Source organism: Semicossyphus pulcher, unplaced genomic scaffold, assembly GCF_022749685.1.
Source record: "Semicossyphus pulcher isolate SPU_LCO1_2020_fin unplaced genomic scaffold, fSemPul1.0.p SCAF_11, whole genome shotgun sequence".
Classification (NCBI taxonomy): domain Eukaryota; kingdom Metazoa; phylum Chordata; class Actinopteri; order Labriformes; family Labridae; genus Semicossyphus; species Semicossyphus pulcher.
This window is the reverse complement of record NW_027211615.1, coordinates 23,905,024-23,928,837: the sequence shown is the minus strand read 5'-3', so window position 1 is coordinate 23,928,837 and position 23,814 is coordinate 23,905,024. Positions and strand designations below refer to the sequence as shown.

Here is a 23,814-nt window from a genome sequence, read left to right as displayed (position 1 = left end):
CAAAACCGTGACGTCTATTTTCTAGTTTGTGCAGTGATGTGATGGGCCATGTATAAATAATTGGCACATTATAACAGCCAATGAAAAGATAGGGTTTTTCGTATCCTGGCAACTGTATCTGAACCGTGAAGTAAGGTTGATCGCGTCCTCCTGCAAGGTTGCATAATAGGTAGTTATGACAGAAAAGGAAATAGTAGTTACCCTTCAAAACAAAATGAGGGTATACTAACCGGAGAAAGCAAAACATTAAGGTCGGTTATTTTCCAGAAAACGTCGACGCATTCGAATTGTAATTTGTGCTAAATAAACTTCAATCGAATTGAACTTGCGAAAATTGGAGAGAAACTTAAGTTAAATCCCCTTTTCCCATCGTAATTGTGAAGCAAGCTTTTATTTTGGAAACCGGAAATTTGATGCTGGCTAGCTTGACAGAGGTCTCGCGCAGCAGGCAGGTTCCTCCATCAAACACGGTAAGCGTACAACGAAAATCCTTTTTATGATTATTTGTGACGTTTTCCAGCGATAGAATCTCAACTTATATCAAATATACAATTGAATACAACATTTATCACATATGTTGGTGATTTTCATGTATTATTGACATTTTAGGCTATTTATAGACTATTTACATCGGTCTTAATTGCTCTGTTTACTGTTTTAACAAGGCTTTATATTCCATTTACAGACGATTTACATCCTTTAACAGTTTTTATTGACCATAACAGATAACATAAAAACGGTTATAAGCAATAACTCTTTCCACATTTTGCGCACTTCTTTCTAATTGGCTTGTCATGTGTGTAACAGGGACCCACAGCTGTGTTTGCACATGACAATTACACGCCTCCATCTTTTGTACTGGAAAATCTATTGTGTTGTTGTGTCTTCCTCGGCAGATAACTGAAATGGGCTCTGCGGTGCGGTTATCGCTTCTTGGCCTCCTCTTGGGCCTGCAGCTCGGCAGGGCTCCGGCCCGCAGCCCCCGTACGGTGGACCAGGTGTCTGAGGCCGACATCCAGCGACTCCTGCACGGCGTCATGGAGCAGCTGGGCATCGCTCGGCCCAGGGTGGAGTATCCCGCGCATCAGGCCACCAACATAGTCGGGCCTCAGAGCATACAGGGTAAGATGGATGTATTTCTAACATAATTATAATATGAATAAACTAGGGGACATGTTTTATGCGTATATATAGTATATAGTAATACATATATATATTCTAGTTGTCTGTGTAGTCTTAATTCTATTGATTTGGATGTCTTACACAACTCCACATCTTTTCCAACTTTGTAATTGTAATTAAACATGGCCAAGGTTTCATTGGTTTCCTTTTGCAATATGGAACATGGATATTGTCATATATGGCGTTATCTAAATGTATGCTTCATTGGTGTCTGCTTTTAGCTGGTGATGCTGTGGCTGTTGTTGTGTTGATTGTAGTGCTTGTCTTCCTACACAAGGTGGTGCTCACGAGGGGTTGCAGCATCTCGGCCCCTTTGGCAACATCCCCAACATTGTGGCTGAGCTGACCGGCGACAACGTTCCCAAAGATTTCAGTGATGACCACGGATACCCTGACCCTCCGAACCCCTGTCCCCTGGGAAAGACAGGTTTTAACTCTTTTTCTAAGCACAATATTTATTAACATACTAGTGGACGTGTATGTACACTTTTTATTGAATTTCTCCCACAATCCCAAAGCAAACTTAAGATGACTCACTCTCTTCTTCTTCTCTGTCTGCGTTTCGTCACGTTTACAGGAGCAGACGGATGTTTGGAAAACGCTCCGGACACGGCCGAGTTCAGCAGAGAGTTTCAGAAACACCAGCACCTGTTTGACCCGGAGCACGACTACCCAGCTCTGGCCAAGTGGGTGAGTACAGAGACGGACCTGAACTCACTTTCTCCTTTTTTTAAGTCGATAAAAAGGTGAAAAATTATCGTTGTGTTAGACGGTAACTAAGTACATTTATTGCTGTTCAATTGCTTAATCAAAAATGTGATGTACTCGTAACTTACTGGAGTATTCCAGTTTATGTTCAGATTACAGTTTGTGCTTAAGTATTTTAAGTTTTCTGATAAATTGAAGGATAAGTGTTTCCTTCTTTGTTGAGAGAATTCTCCTTAATCTTAAAATAATCTCTAAATAATTTATTCATATTCCCCGTCATCTTTTCCTCTCTGGATTTTGGGAACCAGAAAAAGACTTTTGTCACGTAAAGGACACAACTAAACTTGTTTCTTGGTTTTCATCTGTCTTGAATAAATCCTCCCTTAGAGTGTTTTTGTCCCTTGAAAAGGTTATTCAAGCAATTTGTTGACTGCAATTTAGGAACAAAGAGACTGGCTGTGAAATAACAGATTCATGATTGAATGTCTGAACGTTTTTCACGTGTTTCCTTTCAGAACAAGGAGCTTTTGTACCAGAAACTGAAGGGAGGACCAAAAAGAAGAAAAAGGGTATGGTATTTGTTGGTCTTCTATTCCTTCTTTTCTATTATTGTCTGAGAAACCACAACACCAGCACTGAAATGTTACCCTGAAGGGAGGGATGTGCTCTTAAACTCACTGCTTTAAATGTGAAGCGATACTTTCTTTCTGGGAATAAATCTAGACTAACATTTGGCAGATATTGTGTCTTAACGTACATGTTAACATGTTGTGACTTCCTGCAGAGCGTTAACCCCTACTTGATGGGCCAGAGGCTCGACAACGTGGTCGCCAAAAAGTCTGTCCCTCACTTCTCTGATGAAGAGGAGGAAGTAACAACGACGGTCTCTGCTACCACCAAATCCACAACCTAAACTCCTGCAGCTGCAGCACTCACTGTAATATTGAAGTACACTTCTATAATGAAGTCTTTAACACAACGTAATTCAGCATTTTGGTTAACAAGCATTGGAATGTTACCTCAGAAAGCACAGAACATATTGGTGCTTTTTTAAAATTAAATTGCAATGTTATATAATAATAATTAGGCACAACATCTGTCTTAACATTGCTTATTTTATTTTTAGCATATGGGCTAAGTCGGTAGACCTCTGATTAAGCATTTCGATTCAAGAGTTTGGTCCATGAAGAACATTTTAGCGTTTTGCTCAAACAATCATAGAACAGAGAAAATGCAAAAAAATTAACCAGAATCAAAACGTACCACTTTGTAGTTCTGAAGATTGCCTTGGAGAGAAAAAAACAAACTCCTATAAAAACAAAAATATATTTTTTAGAGGTAAATCTTTATACAGAAATTGTCCTAATTGAAAAGATTGAGGTCAGGTATCCAAGTGGTTTGTAAACTTTTTTTTTTAACATCAAATCTAAACTGACAAAAACTCGACAACGTATCCCCATTTGATTAGATTGAAATCCAGATGTCCCTCGTCTGATATAATGTTTTGCCTTGAGATGTTCTATTACAGAAAATGTATAAAAATTACAACCAAAATACTCATACAGTCTCTCACTGTGTTAGTAATAGATGGAATTACAGTTAAAAAAAACTCTCCAGAATCCCCTCAAGGACCCCTGGTGGTCCATCCCCCTTTTAGAACCACCGATTCATAAGAGACGTAACAGGTTTTTAGTTCACTTGCACCAACAGCTTTTAGGCATGTAGCAGAGCCACATTTAAGATTCAACTGCTTAATAACCAAAAATGCTAAAATACAATGTGTTAAAACCTTAGACCGGCAGTGCACAGTATATCCACAACTGTAATATATGAAGACGTTGTATAAAGATATATTGATTCAAAGGAATGTTACATGACAAAGGTATTATATTCATGACTGTACAGGAATTAACTCACACTGAAGTTTAATTTTGTATGTCTTAATTGAACCAGTTAATCGCCTCAGATTCAGTACAGATCATATTCTTAGAAGTTTATGTTAAGTTGTAGTAGCTTTGTTTTGTCATATGAGGGATGACAGTCACAGTAGCATGGCATATATTGTAAATCTATCCTCTCCATCATACCGTGGAGTCTCTACAGGCAGCACTGTGTAAGTCTTGGGTCACTTCTTCCAGACATAAATGTTTGTGTTCTGTTTTTGTTCTGTAAAGTCAAATAAACATTTTATCTGCATCGACAAAGTCTGGAGTTGGATTTTCAAACTGATACAGTTTGGATAAAGGGCTTTAGGGGGCGTGTTCTTCTGTAGAAAACCCCTTCGTGTGTCATTCATAAAGCCACTACAGAAGACGCAGGACCTGAAGAAGAAGCACGTGCTGGAAACTGTGGCTGGATAAAGTTTTATTTAAGGAGATTAAATAAACACCAGGTAACTCATATCTATAAAACTGATTCTGAAAAGTCAAAATTATCTTATTTTCTTTTTGATGCGAAATGCGTGCGTAAAAGCTGTGCGTAAAATTCCCACCACTAGTGTCTGACTTCTTTGTTTCTTTTCCTTCAGCTTCAGTGATGAAGACACCTTCAGTGCTGATCTCTGCAGCGGTTTTGTCGCTGCTGCTCTGTTCTCTCGGGACTACAGATGCAGTCACTTTTCAGGGCGCTTTCCCACACCCAAACAAATACAACCCGAACGAATCGGATAGATGCCAACAACCCGCAGTCAGTGGACTTATTTCGCATGTGCCGGGGCCTGTAACATCAACAGACGAGGTGCTGGAGTCCAGCCAGGAGGCGCTGCACGTCACGGAGCGTCGCTACCTGCGGCTCGACTGGTGCAAGACGCAGCCGCTGAAGCAGACCATCCAGGAGGAGGGCTGCCTGAGCCGCACCATCATCAACCGCTTCTGCTACGGACAGTGCAACTCCTTCTACATCCCGAGACACAACTACCAGGACGGAGACGCCTTTCAGTCCTGCTCTGCCTGCAAACCCAAAACGTTCAGCACCGTCACGTACACCCTCTTCTGCCCGGGTCAGACACCCAGCACGAGGAAGAAACGGGTCCAGCGCGTGAAGCAGTGCCGCTGCACGACGATAGATACGGATTAGACGCAGACTGACGCACCCTGGTCAATAATCTCAAAGTGCCGTTTTGCAAAAATTAAACACGAAGAGTATTTTAAAGGACACGATGAGGAATAAAGTTGGACGAGGATTGTGAGGAACTTACCTGAGCCTTTTTATTATTATAATTAAGACATGATAACCAGCAGTTTAACACTAATTTCGCTGATAGAAACACTGATTAAATATCATGTCAGTTATCAGCCATTACTTCCAGAAAGTCACTTTTAATGTGTTTTGTGTGACTTGTTTGTAAAACTTAAGATCATATGTGTTGCTGAATCTCCAGCTAAATGACGTGCAGCACTTATCAGAGAGTGTAGAAGGACTCAGATGTCTGTATTGTTTCCACTGTGTGGGATGTAAAGCTGAGATTTGTCTTTAATAACCTGCACTGCTAAATGCCACTTCATCTTATTACGTCTTATATTTCAATGTTGCCTGTAAATAAAACAGTTGCCAAGCTATGAAATCACACGGTTTCTGATCAGTCATTTTATTTGTGGAAAAAAATATTGCAAAAACTAGACTTTACATGCCAGAATTAATCCAAAATGTAAGTGTAAATATAATAATCTCTACGCATTTGAAGATATACCTGATGTCTACATATTGCACAAGATTTAGAAAAATTAAATACATATTAAGTAGTAAATTATATCACATAAATGGTGAGCTGAAGGTTGAAGTTCTCTAGTGAATGTTCAAGAAACACACATGAAAATATTCAGGCTGCACATCCAGTCAGACCCAGCTTGATGGTTTTGGGACTGTAGGAGTTAATTTGAAGACATGCTGGCTTCTTTCTGGCGCAGTCGCTCTTTCTGTTGGGAGAAAAATATTATTTGACGAGTAGAATAACTTCACTAATTCATTAAAAGCAACATAAACAGATTCTAGTAAGCAGTTTAACATTTCGCTGTGGATTTCTGCTTGTATTCATTACTACTGCATGTTCAAGATCCGGTTCAGGACATGTCTGCTGGGAGTTTTTACCCACAGAGGCAAATAACCGAGGAAAAATGTATTTGCCTCGTAAGCGTGTCCACTCCACTGTCTTAAATCTTACCAGGCTGTTGGCGTTGATCTTTCTGGTCTCCACCTTCTTCTCTGATGTGATCCTCTTCACGGACAGCTGAGCCTCTTTTAATCTGAAAACAAAAAGTTAATTGATTCAGTGGTTGGTTAAAAACTTTGACTTGTATGTAAAAACTTCTATACAGTATAAAATCAATGTATCAACCAGAACTTTGCAAATCCTGAGCTTAAAAAGATAAACTGAAAAATCTGAGATGTTTTATCATTTATCATTTTTCTGATCGAATAAATTCCCCGTCTTTTCAAAACAGTGACGGTCACAGACACGCACACCCATCTGATACCTCTCTTTGGAGATCGTCTTGTTCTCCCTCTTCCACCGAGCCTTGAAGTCGGCACAAAACTCAAACCAGAGCATGAAGAAATGACTGGTGGTCACGTCCTTCTCTCCCGTCTTTGGCTTCAGTCCAAAGTACAGAACCAAGTCCTGAAAACTGAACAGCAAAAAGAAGATTAAAAACACTGAAGACAAGATGGAGGGGTAAGTTTGCCTGTGGATGCTGCGTTAGGTCTAGTTCTAAAACCGGCAGTTGGTGTCAGTTGAACGTTCTGTTGCTAGTAGCAACATCCAAGTTCCATAGCAGTTAAACTGCCATTTATCTATAACAATTAGCAGCCATATTTATCCTCATTTACTTCCTAAATTGTCTTTATTGGACTAATATCTGTAGGTTGTCTTCTTGGTGCGGTTGTTTTGTGTTTCCTTAGTTTTTTATTGGTCAGTTTGTCGCTAACAAGCTAGCAGGTATAGGCTACTAGCTGTCAAATACTAAAACAACATTATAAGAAACCGGTTATTTACAGTTGGACTTAAGGCCAGTTCAGATCAATGATTTGCAACGAGGCTGGATGCAGCTGCCAAAAGAATCCCTTGACTTTTGATCGTAAACGTTCTAACGCAACGCAACACACAAAGACACAGCTGACCGTCTCCATAGCAACGACACACTGACATACCCCACTACGTTAATACTATAACGTTAGTATTAGGCCTAGTTTACGTGAATTAACTAGCTTTCTGTTATCGTTATATAAAGAAATGGATGACAGTGACATGCTCGCAATGTTAGCTGTAACATTGATTAATAAACGAAGACAGAGAGTTTGGAAAGAGAGGATCTGGAGCCGTCTTTGGCTACTGCAGCGCCAGAGGCAGGGTGCCTACACCAACTTATGCTGTTTCCTGATTGGCTGAAGTGAAACAGCGACATCATTCAGTTCTTAAACTGCATTTGGAGATTTGACAAGTCAAATCTTTTGCAACTCCACGCAACGGCTTCAGACGCTCGGCAACTAAGCAGTTCACACCGCTGCAATTTTCTCTGCAACATTCTAAAACTGTTTTGTTGCGTTGCGAATCATTGATCTGATCTGGGCTTTATTTTTAAATGGCTAGTATGGTGGACAACTGTGTTGTACGTTTTATGGGGACTTACACTTCTCTGTCTCTCATGTCAGCGAGAAAGTACCACCAGTGAAAGACCAACACTGACAGCTAACATGCTAATAGGCAACATCACATGACAGTTTTCTTTGTCTTACTTGTCCTGTCATTTTAAATTTTGCCAAGGACTTTTTTTAACACACTGTTAACGTTACAGTTAATCATAAAATGAAATGTATCCTTGACAGCACCAAAATCAAAAGCTGGAGATTAAAACACATTCACTTCTCCTCAGGAACATTTTAGATCTGACAGCAATACGGTAGTAGCTCTTCACGAAGCATAAAGGGTTCTGATGGTTCTCTATTATTTTTCCAGTGTAACCATTGCCTCCACTAAAAACTACACAGACCAACTCTTGTCTTCAACCATTATTGTAGTTGTATTTAGCTCGCTGCATGGAGTTAAGCTACAAGAGCTCTGTCAAGACATCCAGGAAACATGATATCAACATTTGCAGAACTTATGCAGAGTTTGTCTAATTTTTCCAGTCAAATAATAAAGCCAAAAAAACGAGATGACCTGCTTTGGTTTGTGAAATCTCTGTGATAAATATTTTCTGTGACTGCTTGGGTTGACTCTGACGACATGATTTAATTCTCTAACCTTTTTTGCACGGTCATCGTCTGATGGGAAGCTTCACCGTGTTCCTTTCGAGCTGCAAAGAAGAAGAGAAATATTTCATAATGGGTCCTGAGACTCTGCTGAAATCACTTCCTGAAGGAAACACAATGAGAATCTGAATTGCAATGCCATCATCACACATTAACAGGCACACTGATATCTGTCTTTTTGAGGGACTCTGCTTCAGATTAGCGTCTAGCTCTTAAATACAGGACTGATTTCTCTTTCAACGATCAATATAAGAACCTGACTACATGTAATTCACCACGGTTAGCTGGATGAAAATTTCCCAGTGCCTGTTTGTCTCTTGCACGAGTCTCTCAGTCATTTCCAAATCTGTCTGATCCCTATCTGAGTGTCTAGCCTTTACTCTCAATCCATCCTATCTCCCTGACACACACACACACACACACACACACACACACACACACACACACACACACATACACACACACAAAGAGATGCCAAAGACACCACATGAAATAGGAAGAAGGATAGTTAGATATTCAGGGATGAAGTTGTGCTTCATGAAAGTCTTTATCTAACCGACAGTCATGCATAGTTAATGACATGTGTTTATTGTTAAAAAATAAAGAGGCTGTTAAAGGTAACACTCAGTTGTGCAGCTGCACAATATGTGACCTTATCTACTCACCGCTGAGAACAAAAGCCTCCATCTTGTCCTTAAACGGCTGCAGGTGTTCTTCAGGAGAATCAGCGCAAACCTTCTGCACATTTTTCTCACAGCCTGGAGAGAAAAACAGACGGAAAAAAGGTCAGAAAAGACATTCTTTTTATGTTACATAAATAATAATTGTATAAGTGTAGCTGTGGAAGAAAGAGAAAGCATACTATATATTATATACAGTAGTTATACAATATAATATAGAGATTAAAGTTCAAAGATTTCAGTTTCGTTCTCTTTGGTGGCACTTATGGTGATAAACGGTAATTGCGGGAGCACATTCCCAGATATCCAGACAGTGCTGCATGTGTGACGTCCGCGGTTGGCTCCGGTTGTAACTCTTGATTTTCCTTTTTAGACTGTTTGCTTCATCTGAGCGTCGAGTTTGTTTCTCTTTCTTTGGATTTTCACTTATTGTTGAAGTTGTATCTGTAGTCATTGATCTTTTCTTTGTTTGTTCAGCCATAGTAGATTACTGTTTACTCGCAACACTTGCAGAGAGCGGAAAAGCAGCCGCTTAGCTCCGCCTACCCTCTCTGGCAGACCAACCACTGCTGGCTGATGGAAAACGCGTCACTAACTGGACGCTGCTTGTGATTATTTTCAGTCAAAGTCGCCACAGACTATAATGATAGTATATACTGTGAATGCAAAGGCTTTCATCCGGCTTCCTCCCACAGTCCAAAGACATGCTCGTTAGGTTACTTGGTGACTCTTTAATATCTTAAATATATAAATCACTCAATTTCTGAACTTCAGAGTTGCAGCTATTACCAAAACGTGATGGTTGGAAACAGAGAGAGAGAGAGGAGAGAGTTCTGGGTTAAACTAGCTCCACCTGTGCCCGAGCAGGAGGTTATCAGCACCGCTTCCTCCTCAGATATCACTTCAAAAGATTCTCCCAGAGATGGCGGCTCTAGACTCTCTCTCTCCCCCTCTTTCTCTCTCCCTCTCCCAGTCCGTGGCTCCATGTGGCTCTGCGTCCAATCAGTGGATCAGAGGAGCCAGTCTGCAGAGCCAGTCATAATAGAGGCTGCAGAGGGAGCCGAGCCCCGACCTCCTTCTCCCCCCTCTAACCCGACGCTCGGTCAACATCTCCCAGATAAGATTACAGAAGAATACTGTTTTCATTCAGGATTTGTGTAAACTGTGGAGGCGGGTATCTCTCTCTGCATTGTGTGGCCGGCCTTCCTTTCTTTTGTGTGTCTCTCGTGTGCGACAGAAGTTTGCTTATTTGAGACTGAAGAGGATTACAGACCTCCAAATAAACAGAGCCGATGGATGAGGTGTGCGGTGCGTTCAGATGCGCCACTGAAATTACACAAACTGCACCGGAGGAGTGATTTAGTTTCACGCTGGGGGATAAATGCTTTCTTAAAGAGATTTAAGGGGTTTGATGATGACATGTTTACATCTGTCACCTCATAACTCACAGCAATACCCCTGTCAGGCTCCGCAGGGACATCAATCTATCAAGTAACCAAACATAGGAGACAGTAAGTAAGCAGAAAGTCTGCAGGAAGGAAATTATGTCTTCACAACCCGTATTTCACATTAAAACACTATAAATCTACCGAATGACCTGCTTAACAACTGCAAAATTAAAGAACGCTGATAATAAATCTCTATTCCAAATCATAAAACATGCTGCAGCATAGTTTAAAGCAGAAACAAAGCGATCTTTTAAAAGCAAAGGTAATCATAGTGGAAATAAAGCTAGCCAATAAAGTCTTGAAGTACAAAACAAGAGTCCAGAGCTACAACAATGCGTTAAGCTTTAAAAGCTAAATCTAAGCTACAAGCTAAATAGATCCTAGCTTGAAGTCGCACAATGCTAACACGCTAATGTTAAGCAGCTATAATGCCTAGAATTTTGACTATCGGTTAGTTTAGTGTGTTAGCATGCTAATGTGAGCTAATCAGTCCCAAACTAAAAGTGTAGCAAAGGCTAAGTATAGTCCACAGTGTTACGCTGTGGACCCACTGATTACGAACTGACGCGGCAAAAAATTCACCCCCATTCATTGCAAGTGGCTGATTCGCTGCTCAATGCATGCTGGGATACCGAGGGACGCACACCAGGCAAGTGGCGCCAATTTTAGAGTCACCAATTACTCTAACGAGCATGTCTTTGGACTGTGGGAGGAAGTCGGAGTACCCGGAGGGGACCCCACGCATGCACGGGGAGAACATGCAAACTCCACACAGAGACACCTCCTGCGGCCGAACCAGGATTCGAACCAGGAACCTTCTAGCTGCATGGTAGCACTACATGAGAAATCATGTGTTTATCTTCACTCATGATATTCCATCCAATTGTTAACTTGGTTGTTTAAGTCTGGACAAAAGTGGTCGACATAACAACTGACAGACCGACATTGCCAACCATCCATATAGCAGTATAGCAATTAGCTTAGCTGTAAACTAGTTTAGCGTTTGTGTTATGATTGTACCAACCATTTTTAACAGACTTTTCTAACCCTTAAAGGATAACTTCTGGACTTTTCAACTTAGACCCTATTTTCCCACATGTGTGTGTAAGTGACTAATGGAGACAACAGTTATTGAAATCGATCCAGAGTGAGAGAAGAAGAAGAGGAAGAGGGAGAAGTGCCGTTTGTTGTGTTGGAGTACAGAAAGCGTTGCTCGGTGCTATCTCAAAGATTGTCATGGCTGAAGATCCTCTCTCCCTCTTCGTCTTCGTCTTCTCTCACTCCTCTCTCCTTCTTCCTGCAACAACTACGGTCTCGCGCGAGACTTCTCCGTGAGCGACACTTGTTTACAGACAACAGAGAGCATACGGTAAAGTAGCATGGCTGCCACAGTGTTGTCAGACACTTATTATAACGATCTGAGCCTATCAGTAGCAACAACAAGCGCTTTTGATGGCTGTATATTGGCGTATGCGCGGTGCCCCGTTTAGTTACATTGTATCTCATTTCGCGGCTGCCGGCCGGTGCTCCCTCCCTGAATACTGGATCGATTTCAATAATTGTTGTCTCCTCTAGTCACTTACACACAAACAGGTGGGAAAATAGGATCTAGGTTGAAAAATCCCGAAGTTATCAGCCTCAAAAAAATCTGTATTAGTCTGGCTACAACTAATGGCAGTACAAACTGTTGAGAGCAAAGTTTGTTGGGTTTTTTCTGACCAACTTTCGACTCAAACTTTCGTCTTTGGGTCCCATTTCCCTCAACAGCCAACATGGATGACTTAAAGACAAATTTATCTGTAACTGTGTTGGGAAACATTTCGTACCGACCAAACAGAAAACACAGGGAGAGTAAAGACCGACAGGAGCTGAGCTTCAAACCAGGCATGAGGGCAGAACAAAAGGGAACCTGCGACGGGCGATCCAGATTGCACGGTGGTTTGAGCAGACGGGTCGATAAGACAAAGCTGTGTTGAGAGCTAAAGAAAGCTATCTGTGGCACACATCTGGGGGCCACACTGGAGCCCGGGTGATACAGCCGAGCAGGTTAAGGATCCGTACATCTCTGCAGAGGCCCGTGCAGATGCAGCGGAGATACTGGAGGTCTGGAGATTACATAAGTGGGAGGCTATGGTCTCCGTGCGCTGGCGACAGGGGCACAAAGGCACAACGATGGGAGATCTGATGGGCGGGAGGATTAGAAGCTGGATCAGAAAGGCGCCAGGCCAGTATCAGCAGCAAGACTCCTGCTAGTCTCTGAATACACGCACATGCAGCGCGGGCGAAAACACATGTATACATAGGGAAACAACAATGCACTCGCTCACAATCGTACACATGTAAGAGTGAGCATTGTTTTCGACGTGACTGGCATGCTGAGTGGCGTCATATGGGCACACTTAGAGAGAGGAGAGAACAGGGAAGAGGGATAAGAAAGCAGGAGGAAATCTTTTGTTCTGAGGCTTTAGCTAGCTCGGGTTTGGTCAAAGAAGCGGCCTTTAGCTCTAAGTGTAAACAGTAACTCAATGGCTGGGGCCAGTGATGGGAAACCAGGGTGGTGGGGAGGGGTGTGTCTGAAGCAAAACGATGCCAGACTGGGCCGAGGTTTTGTCTGTGGGAACCTCGAAAAAAAATCAGAGTGATAGAGTTACACAGGCTGCCTGAGGTTTTCAAACAAAAGCACACAACAAAATGACCACAAGGCGAAAACTATTCCGGTCGCACGGGCACATGGACGCTGGAGCTCACCGTCTCCGTCTGACTGCTCAAAGACGGGAGAGAATGTTTTGGGGAACGTCTTTGAGAGGGAGAGAGAAGAGTGTGGGTCTTCACAGAGAGGGCCCTGGAATAGATAAAAGGCTGGAGCGGTGACATCACATACTTGTCAGATCTCGTCCAAGCTGCCTCAGGTCTCTGTTGAGGTCGTCAAACTTGAGCTGCGCTGCCAGGAAGACGTCCTGAGGTTCAGGAAGAGGGAATATGCTCTTGTCTGTGCCTGCGCTCTGTTAGGATACAACCAAAACACAAAAAACACATGTATTAAATGAGGAAGGTAGAGATGTAGGAAAGTGTGTGTTTCATTTAGTGTCTAAGCACAATTTTGTCTCTCAATCTCACACTCTCAATACATGGGGCGCGCGATTCAACCACTGAAGGAAACCAGCTCGAGTTCAAATACACAGTGATAACTATAAAATATGTTAGCATAAAAAGTAACAACACTAACAATCTGTCAATAACAGAGCTTTTCTTGTATACCTTATCTACATTGTGCAGGTAGTATGACACCACGTAGTCAACCAGGCTGATCCGATTGTCCTGAGGAGAAATACAGGAAACAATATCAGTAAAAAACGAAACCTTTATTGTGATGCTCGCTGTCATACCTGGGGCTAGGTATGATTTATAAAAACTACAACACCAATTCCACTACCTTTAAACAGATACACACAGAGTGTTTCATTTGATACTCCACATGATATCCTAGATCGGATTATTGTAATGGTCTTTCAGTTATCACAGCCTCACCCTGCTCTTCACATCCTTCAGTTTAGGTAAGATCTCCAGGCCGAAGCCGTCAGCCTGACCTCTGACCCTGCTGCCTCCGTTCATGTGGTTCCCAAGAGCCAGCACCAGTCCCACCACTTCCCTCACACTGTCGCTCTCCAGCAGAGCCTGAAAACACAAACACAAAGGGTCCATTACATCTAGTACTTTATCTTGAAAGGTTCGAATGTTGAACTTGAAAATGTAACACGTTTGATCACATTTAAACGTAGTGATACACGCATTAACTTATCAATTTTCCTACCTGACAGACAGAGGAGAGGGTGTTGAGCTTGCGTTGGATGGAGGCGATCCCATCGATGAAGGCAGACTGGAAGATGATGCAGTGAGCTCGGCCTGCAAAGTCTGTGATCTGAGACAGCTCATACAGGAACCTGGAGCACAAGCAGTAGGAAGACAAAATGTGATGATGTTGCCCATTTTATTCGTCTCCTCAGTTTACACACACACACACACACACACACACACACACACACACACACGTTTGGTGAGATACTGACTGTTCAGGTTTGTCCAGCAGTTTAACTTCCTCTTCCTCTGACGTCTCGTAGTGTTTCTGGATTCTCTCCAGCTCCTCTGGCTGCGCTCTCTGACACATTGAAAATAAAACACAAACAGGGTTTATACTTGTACAGTTGCCTTTGTAGTTAAACCAAAGTAAAATGTACTTTAATACCTACGTTTTCATACAGTGCTTCAATGGTTTCCAAGTCCACCACAGAGTGATCCACCGTCAGAACAGCTAGAGGTGGGAATGTGGTCAAGCACAGACAATACAGTTTAATTCAAGATAAAACAGGCGATAAGGCAAAAAGCTGCTGTGAGTTACTTTAGAGTCACAATAAGAAAATTAAAAGTCTTACACATTATTTCATTTTACTTTATTTTACTTTACAGTATTTTACTTTACATTACTTTAGTACTTCAGTTTACTGTTTTTACTTTACTTTAAATTACTTTACTTTACTGTATTTTACTTTACTACTTTAGTTTACTGTTTTTACTTTACTATTTTACTTTACTGTATTTTACTTTACTACTTTAGTTTACTGTTTTTACTTTACTATTTTACTTTACTGTATTTTACTTTACTACTTTAGTTTACTGTTTTTACTTTACTATTTTACTTTACTACTTTAGTTTACTGTTTTTACTTTACTATTTTACTTTACTGTATTTTACTTTACTACTTTAGTTTACTGTTTTTACTTTACTATTTTACTTTACTACTTTAGTTTACTGTTTTTACTTTACTATTTTACTTTACTGTATTTTACTTTAATTTATTTTACATTACTTTACAACTTGTCTTTACTGTATGTTACTTTGCATTACTTTACTACTTAACTTCACTGTATTTTACTTTACTTTACTGTATGTTACTTTACTACTTAACTTCACTGTATGTTACTTTATTTTGCTGTATTTTAATTAACTTTACTTTATTTCAGACACATAGGTTAGTATAAAAAACACAATAGAATAAATAGAATAAAAGGCAAAGAAAACAACAGAGGGATAAAGAGAGGCATAAAATCTGTAAGATAATCAATTTTGGAGACGTGCAGTTCCAAGTAACTCCCAAGGATCTATGCATTACATTCTCTCTTTGCAAGATAAATTGTGTGACTATGTGATCAAAAGTCCTGGCTATTGCCACATTGTATTCTTAGAAAAAGCCTGAACAGGGTAAAACTTCCTGATGATGCTCTAATTTACTGAAAAGAACAAAAAGTGAGGAGTGAAGAGGAACATGAACACATCCCTCTCGCTGGGAAACACAGTCTGCTGTTTGACTCAGAGGCTTTGGGGAGTTTAGGATTAGCAATGCAGATTGCGTCTCTGTAACTGTCTTGCTGACATCGTGGTGAATGTTTTAGCCTTTAATCCTACTTTAAATTCACCGACAGCTCAGACTCAGGGTGAAACACAGGCTGCCTTCAGTGTGATGCTGAGGTTAAAGTTACACAAAGGTAGATTTTCAGTGAGCTGTGGTTACCTGAAGGTTTGCAGATGAAAGCTGCAGGTCTCTCAGACTGGCTGGGACATAGATCTAGTGTTGTAAATTTAAACTATAATGATTGTTGTTTGACACACATTAGGGTTGAGATGGTGACTCCTGTGATAATCTAAATGTATTTCAGGAACTTCCACTTCCACCACAACAAAAGAATTATCTGCGGGGGAAAGACTAAATAGATATGGTTATATGAGTTAAGCCAGTGTTAGTGTTTCAGATCCCTATATTATCAGTGCAGAGCTAAACCTTAGATTCAAACAGGATATACATTTTGACCCCAGCTGTTTCCTAGCAATGTGCTCCTTCACTCACCTTGCTGTATGTCTTTCATCTCCAGGTGGAGGCTCGATATGAGGATGCCCACGGCCTGAGAGCGCTTCCCGTCCAGCAGCTTAATGAGCTGGAAAAGAAAAACACGGTTACCATGACAAACTTACCACTAGAATCCATTAGGGAGTCATTAGCAGAGGTCTATTGTAAAGAGAGGCATTAGCACTTTTTGAAACTGTAACCAGAGTTTCCAGGAATAAAGGATTGATTGAAATATTCACTGACTAAAGGGCATGAAGCTCCCGTACATGATGTGTTCATGTTTTATTCAGCTGTAGTTCACGTTATTCTCCCTCTCATTATCTTATGTGTGGTTTTAGGAGCTGTCCAAATAAACCTGTAGCATTAGTGTCTCAGTTTGGGTTTTGAATGCTCTGATGATCTGGCAGCTGTGAACTCAAAGGCATCAACCCCCTCTAGAGGACAAGAAAAGTATTGCACATAACCCCACAAACTGAAGCGTGTCCTTCACAAAGATAGTCCTACCTTCCTGGTCTTGGCTTTCTTCTCGTACGCCTCAGACAGCGGCTTCCTCTTGGGCTGTGTGGTGGATTTGGCGAAGAGATCCTCAAACTCGCTGGTGTTAATTATATTTGGTTCTTCTAGAACGTTCCACATGGTGCTGTTACTGCAGGGGAGAGAAATAACACGTTTAATTGGCCCCTGTTTTAATGTAACACAAAAAGTGAAAGGTGTATCTGTTTGCTGATTTAGGGCCTTTTTACAAAGCTGTATGTGAGAGTATGCACAAGTTCAACAAAGAAGTTTACTAAAGGGCTTCAAGTAAACTTCTTTATTTTAAAAAAATATGTGAAATAAAGTCTAGATTTGCGTCACAAACTTTCAAAAACACAAAAGGTATTCAGTTTGCTGTGACACAAAACTGACAATAACAGAAAATTACAGAAGAGGAGGAACTAGAGATTTGTTTCGGTATTTGTGCTCGACAAATAAGGATGAAGATATAAAGTAAACCTTTTAGCCCCTAGGGGAATGTGTCTTGCACCAAGAGCATTAAAGACATCAACAGCCTTACAGGACAGCACATAATAAACATGAAACAAACTCATGAAAAACACATTGTTACGGCGGTATGTGTTTGTCCCTTTTCCCTTTCTGATGCGTCTTCCCAGCTCTTCCGAGGTGTTTGCACCTGCTCTTAGATGCTTTAAAATCCCAGTCATGAGAGCTGCAGAAGAGAGGCTCCTGGAGTGGGGACTATTTATAGATCGTCAGCGTCTCGTCTTCATCATGGAAAATAGATCGTTGACGAACATTTTCCGTCATTATTTTCGTTAACGAAAATTGACACTGGTGCTGACCTAGTTTAACTCCCCTTTTCAGTTTGTTCTTGTTCTCTCCCCCAAACACTGAAGATAGTTTCAGATTGATCTTCTGTTAATGACCCATTAATAGATTGACCATTTAGTCATCATTTCAGGCCTAGTTAAGACTTTAATGGTTGTTTCAATGCAGCTTTAAAACTTACTAACTTAACTTTTCAATATCCAGGTTGGAATTAAATGTATGTAACCCCTTACTTCCTTTATTATAACCCTTTTAATGCACATGTTGGACTTCCAGACTGCTTTGAAGGCAGGTAAAATCCATTCATTTTAAGGTTTCTGCTGTAAATAATCATGTGTTGTGTTTGATTTTGGTTACAATCATGTCATTGAGCGGTTGTCTTTGGCTGTGGACCTACTTGTTGTCCTGGATCTGGATTCTGGTCCAGTACAGAGGCCTCATGGGTTGAGAAGGCTCCACTGCCGGTTTCCTTGGTGGTTTATCAACCATGAGACATCCACCTGGAGGAGGAGGAGGTGGGGGAGCTAAGCCGGGCATGGATGGAGGAGGAGGGGGTGGTGGAGGTGGAGGAGGAGGAGGAGGAGGACCATTTGACGGCTGCATGTGGTTCATGGGTGAAGACAAACATGGCGGAGGAGGAGGAGGGGGTGGAGGAGGCAGACCGTCTGATTTGGTTGGTGGATAAGCAGTCGGTTGTTCTGATGGAGGTAGCGTGGCTCCAGGAGGAGGAGGAGGGTCATGTGATGAGGAGGAGGATGAAGTGTCGTCCCTTTGACTGGCCAGGCTGAGGCTGTAAGAAGCCAGGTCCAGCTTTTTGGGGGTGACCCTCGGCTGCTGGGGGCTCGAGCAGCCTCTCCCTGAACCGTCTCCGTCCTCAGGAGCCTTCACAAACGTCTCTCTGTCTGTCTGGATGCAAACTGTGCGGAAGGATTTGTGTATGCAGTCGTCTCCCGTCGATACGGCAACATCTTTGAGTTCCCCGCGACAGCGAGTCCCGGCCTGGGAGAGTTCGGCCTGCAGCTCGGACAGACTGAACTCCAGACGGGCCACATTGCTCCTGTTTTCCTCCTTCAGTCTGGAGAGTTCCTGACCAAAGTCCTCCTGAAAGTAACATCAGTTACAGACTTAAAGTTCAGAAACTTGGCAGCACAACAAGGTTAAACACTTTCCATCATCTTACATACTGACCTGTAGCTTCTCCAGCTCCTCTTTGCATTCTCTCTTCAGCTGCAGGAGAGCAGCCTGGTGCTCTGACAGAAACAACAAAGGAACGATGAGGAAGAGCATTTTACAACAGCTTTGTTTTGTCACTAATACTCCAGCAGATGATCATCAATCCAAAACAAATCCATGTTGCACCACTGCAGGAGACTGAAAGGTGTTTGAGTATTTACTGCAAAGCAATTCAAAACTTGACCAGCAGATGGCAGCAGAGCCGCATGCCTAGAGCCTGAGGGTACACAGGTCTCTGGCATCTTGGACAAACTGTTGAGGCAAATATTTATCTGCTAATGCACGACTGAACTTACTGAACGGTCAGTTAGAAAGTGTTTTTACAGTCATCTTTCTGACTTAATTCTCAGTAAGGTGGGTGTATACACAGCGAGGACACAGTTCCTGCTAGAATAAACTTTTTTTTATTATTCTTACATGTGACTTTTTATGTGGGCATCAGTGCATTTATTGAAATGCAATAAAAAGCAGAGCCACTGTTGTGCATTAAAAACCTGCGGGTGATAATTGATGTTTGTTAGCTGCGACTTTTTTCTTTAAACCCATGGCCGAAGTGTCGAGGACGTTGCCTCTGTACATGGGGCGCCTGCTGTTCCGTCCGAGCTAAACCGGTTCCCCAAAAGCAGAGGATCTTTTGTTCCTATTGCTCTTTGAAATTATACATTTAGACAAACGTTTTAAGGCCTTTTTTAATTTCTGTAATGCAGCAACAACTAGGCAGAAATTATACATTTGTTTCGTTCTATTTGGCGGCACCTTATGGCGATAAATCGTGCACACTTCCCAGATAACCAACAGCTACGGTTGTCTCCCTTTGTTACGGCTGTAACTCTTGATTATCTTCGCTGACGGTCGCTTTCCTTTTCAGACTGTTTGCTTCATCTGAGCGTCAAATTTGTTTCTTTTTCTTTGGATTTTCACTTATTTTTGAAGTTGTATCTGTAGTCATCCATCTTTTCGTTGTGTTGTACTGTTTCTCGCAACACCGGAAAAGCAGCCGCTTAGCTCCGCCTACCCTCTCTTGCAGACCAACCACTGCTGGCTGATGGACAACGCGTCACTAACTGGGCGCCGCTTGTGATTTTTGTCGCCACAGACACCCAGTCTGTAATAAAGTGAAAATCTTCAGGATTATTACTTTAACCTTAATTCAAAGTCATTTTGTGTGGAACTTTTTTTTATTGCATATTTCAAGTTGTTCTGGTGTTTCATGCTAAGTGGCTAATTTACCAGGTACACCTGTTCATGCAATCCAATACAACAGCTCTGCTTAAAAGTCTACTTTTATGATATCTATAATGTTTTTGGACCAAGACGTTCAAGTGGCGGAAGGCAAATAAGTCTCATTGGGATTTTAAAAGTGACTATTTACATTATAGTCTTGTATCACATGTGACTCCTGTGTGCAGAGTCTTCCACACTGTGGACACAGACAGAGGGTGGAGCTGTGTTTACTGTAGCAGCACAGCTTGGTATCACATCCACCACGTGACATTACAGAGCAAACAGTGTTTTAAATTAACATCAGTCACGAATACTCCAGCAAAGGGTCGAATACTGTGTTGTACAGTTAATATTTCAAACATGGAAACTTTCCTCTTGCACCTTGATCACATGTGCAAGCAAGTGGAGTTTGTCCAAAAGCTATTTTCGTAAAAGCAGCAGGGGAGGCTATTATTCTGACAAATATATGGATGTGTTTAAAGTACCTGCTTCTGTATATTTAAGCCCAACTTTTTCCTCCTTAAGTGGCGGCCAGACGGCGTGTAGACGACCAGGCGTTCGTTCTTCGCCCTCTCCTGGGGTGGATGGTTCTGACTAGAAGGAGAAATAGATTTTGACAACATTAATAAGAGATTTGATTAGAAGTAGAGCTTGTGCTTTGCAATCAGGACAGTATTCCCCTAATGGCTCTGGTAATGATATATTTTCACAAAAGAGAAGTCATTTTGGCGCTTGATTCGTACTTTATAATCAGTCGAGTCTCTCCTCTCCTGCGTCTTACTGGAGGCTCTCTCAAAAAGAGCTTTCAGCACGTCTCTATCTGCTTTCATCTTCTGCCTGATCGTCTCCAGGTCCGCCTTCTCCGCTGGGTCCTTCTTCAGAGGCTTTGGGGTGAAGAAAGCCTTGAAGGCATCAAACGCTGCCTCAGCACTGGACACACTTGGGGGTTTTGCGGACTCGAATGAAACCTCAGCATCCTCCTCTGTTTCAAGCTCCTTGCTCTCACCCTCTTCGGTCTTCTCTCTGCCCTCCTCCTCGTCTCCCTCGGCCTCCGCTTCCCTCTTCTCCTCTTTCTCATCCCCTCTCTTTTCCCGGCTCAGAAACTGCGAGATCTGGTCCAGGAAGCTCCCCTGGACTTTAGCATCCCATCTGTGCTTCTCTTGGATAATCTCCCTCCTCGCTCCTTCGGATGAGCGTTTGATATTGGCCACGGTGTCGTGTGCAGGCCCGACGACCCCCTTCCTCAGGACCCTCAGGCCGCTGAAGAGGGCGGGGAGCTGCTTGTCTGCGGGGGAGCCTGGGGAGAAGGTGGCTCTGGTGATGGTGGATCCAGGAGGAGGGTTTTTCGCTACAGCTGATGATGTTTTGAGGATTTTTGGTGAAGCTTCTTTTCGGATTGAAAGATGTTGGGATTGGGAAAAGTCTGGAAATGAATCTCTTTTCTCTTCTTCTTCTCCTTCATCTTTAAAGCAGGAAGTTTGCTCCAAAGTCGGTGTTACTTTTCCTTCCAGCTGTTCCTCAGCTGCAGGTTCTGTGCGAGTTATTTCTACATGTTGGGATTTACAGGGTCTACTTTTCCCTGATTCCTCAGGGTCCAAACAAGCATCCGAATTTTTGACAAACGCTTCCTGGCTTTGAACATTTTCGTTGTCTTTTCTTTCTTTCTGGTTGGCTTCTTTGGTTTCATTGATATCATAATCTGTATTTGTGCAATCAGTTGAAATGTGTTGCAGACATTCACTCAAGGTGCATTCATCTTGGCAACCCTCGTTGCTGCAACTATTAACTGTGTTACAGTTTTCATCTTGCATCTTATTCTTCTCTTGATTTGCTGCGAAGGTCTGCTTCTCTGCGTTGTCATCCATGCTTTTTAGGTTGACATTATTCATCTCCTCCTTTGTCATGTCTGAATTATTTCCTCCTTCTTTTCTAGAGATTGATTTATAGCTTATCGTCTCACCTTCTCGAGGCATTATCACATAAGAGAAGTTGTCGCTATTGCTCTGTAGGTCCTCCTCAAAACTCACGTCCCCGTTTTTATTCGGGTTAAAATTCATCTCAGCGTCTCCTTGCAAAAAGTCCTCCTCCGTCAAGGCCCGGAAAAACTTCAGGATAGCCTGTTGCTCTTCCATTTTCAGAGGCCGACAGTCGCTCAGAAAGTAAAAGTGGTAAAGTTGGCCAGAAAGAAGGGAGGAGGAAGTTCTTAAATAGCTTTTCCCACAATCTCAACAACGTGGCTGCAGTTTAGACGGTTCATATCTGAGACGTAAGATGCAACATTTTGCTATTTGACATCAGAAAAACACAGCCGGACGAGGTGTATAATTTGCGTTTTGGCATGCAGTTGTTTGTATAACTGGTTCCAAAATCATGCAGCTTCCACTTGCTATCAAAAATATTAAGAATTGAAAGCCCGACCTGTTTCCGCTCCAGTTTGTTGTAAAGAAAAGATTGATCCTTTCACTGCTTCAACAGCGCCGTCATTTCTTACCGGAGAGAAAAGTTTCCAAACCTCAAACAGGCAGCAGCAGTTAGTCACTCAGAGTGACCAATGACGGCAGAGAAATCTTCCGAGTAATGGAAAAGTGAACGTGTCCCGGCTCCCGGCTCCATGACTCAGCTCCACCGCAGTTAGAAGTCACTTCCAAGTCTTTGCTTTCCCTCGTCAGCTCTGCCTGCTTTCTCCTCCGGCTGCTCTTTACTTTCTGCAGGAGTTTACAGAAGCTTCCTGCAGATTGTCAGAGTGTAATTGGAAGCAGATGGTGTCCTCAGCCTGCCATCCTGACAACACCCTGACAGATCCGTGAGCCATAAGGCGAAAGGAAGCCACCCGCGACAGATGGAGGCACACCACACCCAGAGGCGGAGGAGGGTAAACAGGGCAGCAGGGATCACTGGTTAAACGTTTGGCCTGTAAATCCACAGTGACGGAGGTCTCGCTGCTCTCCTGCAGGGACCGAGCGACACGCGGCTAATCTGAGCGTCTTAGTGGGTCGAACCCCGACTACACGTTACTGTTAATCAGCTCACTTTGAATCTCACATACAGCGTGGGCACACGGAGGAGTTTTATCAGATTATTGGCTGTAAAAAAGTAAAGGTCCTTGACTTAGTGACGATGTTATCGGGTTAGAATTAATGGCAGTTTAATGTTTTATATTCAAAGTTTTTAATGCATTATGTCAAGCAACATGAATATCATTTGTTAAAGAAACTTGAATGACCTGACTTTGTTTTTTCACACACTGCTTTTCAAAATAAAGGTGCAATTTATATCCCATTCAAAGTTCTTAAAGCAATAAGTTAAATAATTTGAACATCCTTTGAGTAAGAAACTTGACTTTTTTTTTTTTAACATGTAAACAAATAAAAACGAATGATTTATCTGCTTTTCAAAATAAAGGGACACATTATATCCCATTTAAATTGGTGACATAGATCAACACACAAGGGAAACCTGTTGTAAAAAGTGACAAAAAATAAGTATTATTAATTGAAATCATTAATTACAAATATGATTATTATTAATATTGACACTTAAATTATAGATTACTTTTGACAAGAGACATTAAAAAAAAAAAAAAGTTAAAAAAATAAAATATAAACCAACAATAGGAATAAGATCTAAAAAAAAGGAAACTAAAAGTACAAATTCTGTCATAAAAAAGTTGATGTTGAGTGTCAATGAAAAAGAAAGAATAAAAAGAGAGAAAAATAAAAGAATTCTGAATAATAACAAATAAATATATATATTATAAAACTAATAAAAGTATAAAATATGAAAAAGAAAAAATATAATAACTGAGGCCCAGAGAGTATAAAATTTAAGATGGCAACATCTGGTGAAAAAAGGTAATTCAGTATTTTAA

At 41.7% G+C, this 23,814-nt stretch overlaps 3 protein-coding genes across 3 annotated transcripts in view; 2 read left to right on the top strand and 1 right to left on the bottom strand.

Moving 5' to 3' along the window:
• The first annotated feature begins 417 nt into the window (after nucleotides 1-417).
• Nucleotides 418-4,086, top strand: scg5 (secretogranin V). The gene is made up of 6 exons (XM_069657811.1): nucleotides 418-470; nucleotides 897-1,122; nucleotides 1,460-1,609; nucleotides 1,760-1,872; nucleotides 2,406-2,459; nucleotides 2,675-4,086. The coding sequence occupies exons 2-6, from the start codon at nucleotides 906-908 to the stop codon at nucleotides 2,801-2,803; spliced, it is 663 nt and encodes a 220-aa protein (XP_069513912.1). The 5' UTR covers nucleotides 418-470; nucleotides 897-905; the 3' UTR covers nucleotides 2,804-4,086.
• A 113-nt stretch (nucleotides 4,087-4,199) lies between these two features.
• On the top strand, nucleotides 4,200-5,144 carry grem1a (gremlin 1a, DAN family BMP antagonist). Its single transcript, XM_069657329.1, has 2 exons — nucleotides 4,200-4,282; nucleotides 4,418-5,144. Exon 2 carries the CDS (start codon nucleotides 4,426-4,428, stop codon nucleotides 4,963-4,965), a length of 540 nt encoding a protein of 179 aa, XP_069513430.1. The 5' UTR covers nucleotides 4,200-4,282; nucleotides 4,418-4,425; the 3' UTR covers nucleotides 4,966-5,144.
• Nucleotides 5,145-5,583: 439 nt separating this feature from the next.
• fmn1 (formin 1) overlaps nucleotides 5,584-23,814 on the bottom strand; it is a 30,503-nt gene continuing 12,272 nt past the window's right edge. The window contains exons 3-21 of the mRNA XM_069685143.1: nucleotides 22,649-22,893; nucleotides 21,907-22,097; nucleotides 20,690-21,333; nucleotides 20,432-20,540; nucleotides 18,678-18,739; nucleotides 17,887-18,590; nucleotides 16,668-16,809; nucleotides 16,164-16,251; nucleotides 14,512-14,573; nucleotides 14,332-14,420; nucleotides 14,076-14,205; nucleotides 13,793-13,939; nucleotides 13,487-13,582; nucleotides 13,146-13,266; nucleotides 8,802-8,894; nucleotides 8,129-8,180; nucleotides 6,363-6,512; nucleotides 6,050-6,131; nucleotides 5,584-5,804 (exon numbers count right to left, since the gene is read on the bottom strand). Of these exons, the coding sequence (XP_069541244.1) occupies nucleotides 5,760-5,804; nucleotides 6,050-6,131; nucleotides 6,363-6,512; nucleotides 8,129-8,180; nucleotides 8,802-8,894; nucleotides 13,146-13,266; nucleotides 13,487-13,582; nucleotides 13,793-13,939; nucleotides 14,076-14,205; nucleotides 14,332-14,420; nucleotides 14,512-14,573; nucleotides 16,164-16,251; nucleotides 16,668-16,809; nucleotides 17,887-18,590; nucleotides 18,678-18,739; nucleotides 20,432-20,540; nucleotides 20,690-21,333; nucleotides 21,907-22,097; nucleotides 22,649-22,893 (3,252 nt within the window). The 3' untranslated portion in view covers nucleotides 5,584-5,759. The remainder of the gene's footprint in view (nucleotides 5,805-6,049; nucleotides 6,132-6,362; nucleotides 6,513-8,128; nucleotides 8,181-8,801; nucleotides 8,895-13,145; nucleotides 13,267-13,486; nucleotides 13,583-13,792; nucleotides 13,940-14,075; nucleotides 14,206-14,331; nucleotides 14,421-14,511; nucleotides 14,574-16,163; nucleotides 16,252-16,667; nucleotides 16,810-17,886; nucleotides 18,591-18,677; nucleotides 18,740-20,431; nucleotides 20,541-20,689; nucleotides 21,334-21,906; nucleotides 22,098-22,648; nucleotides 22,894-23,814) is intronic.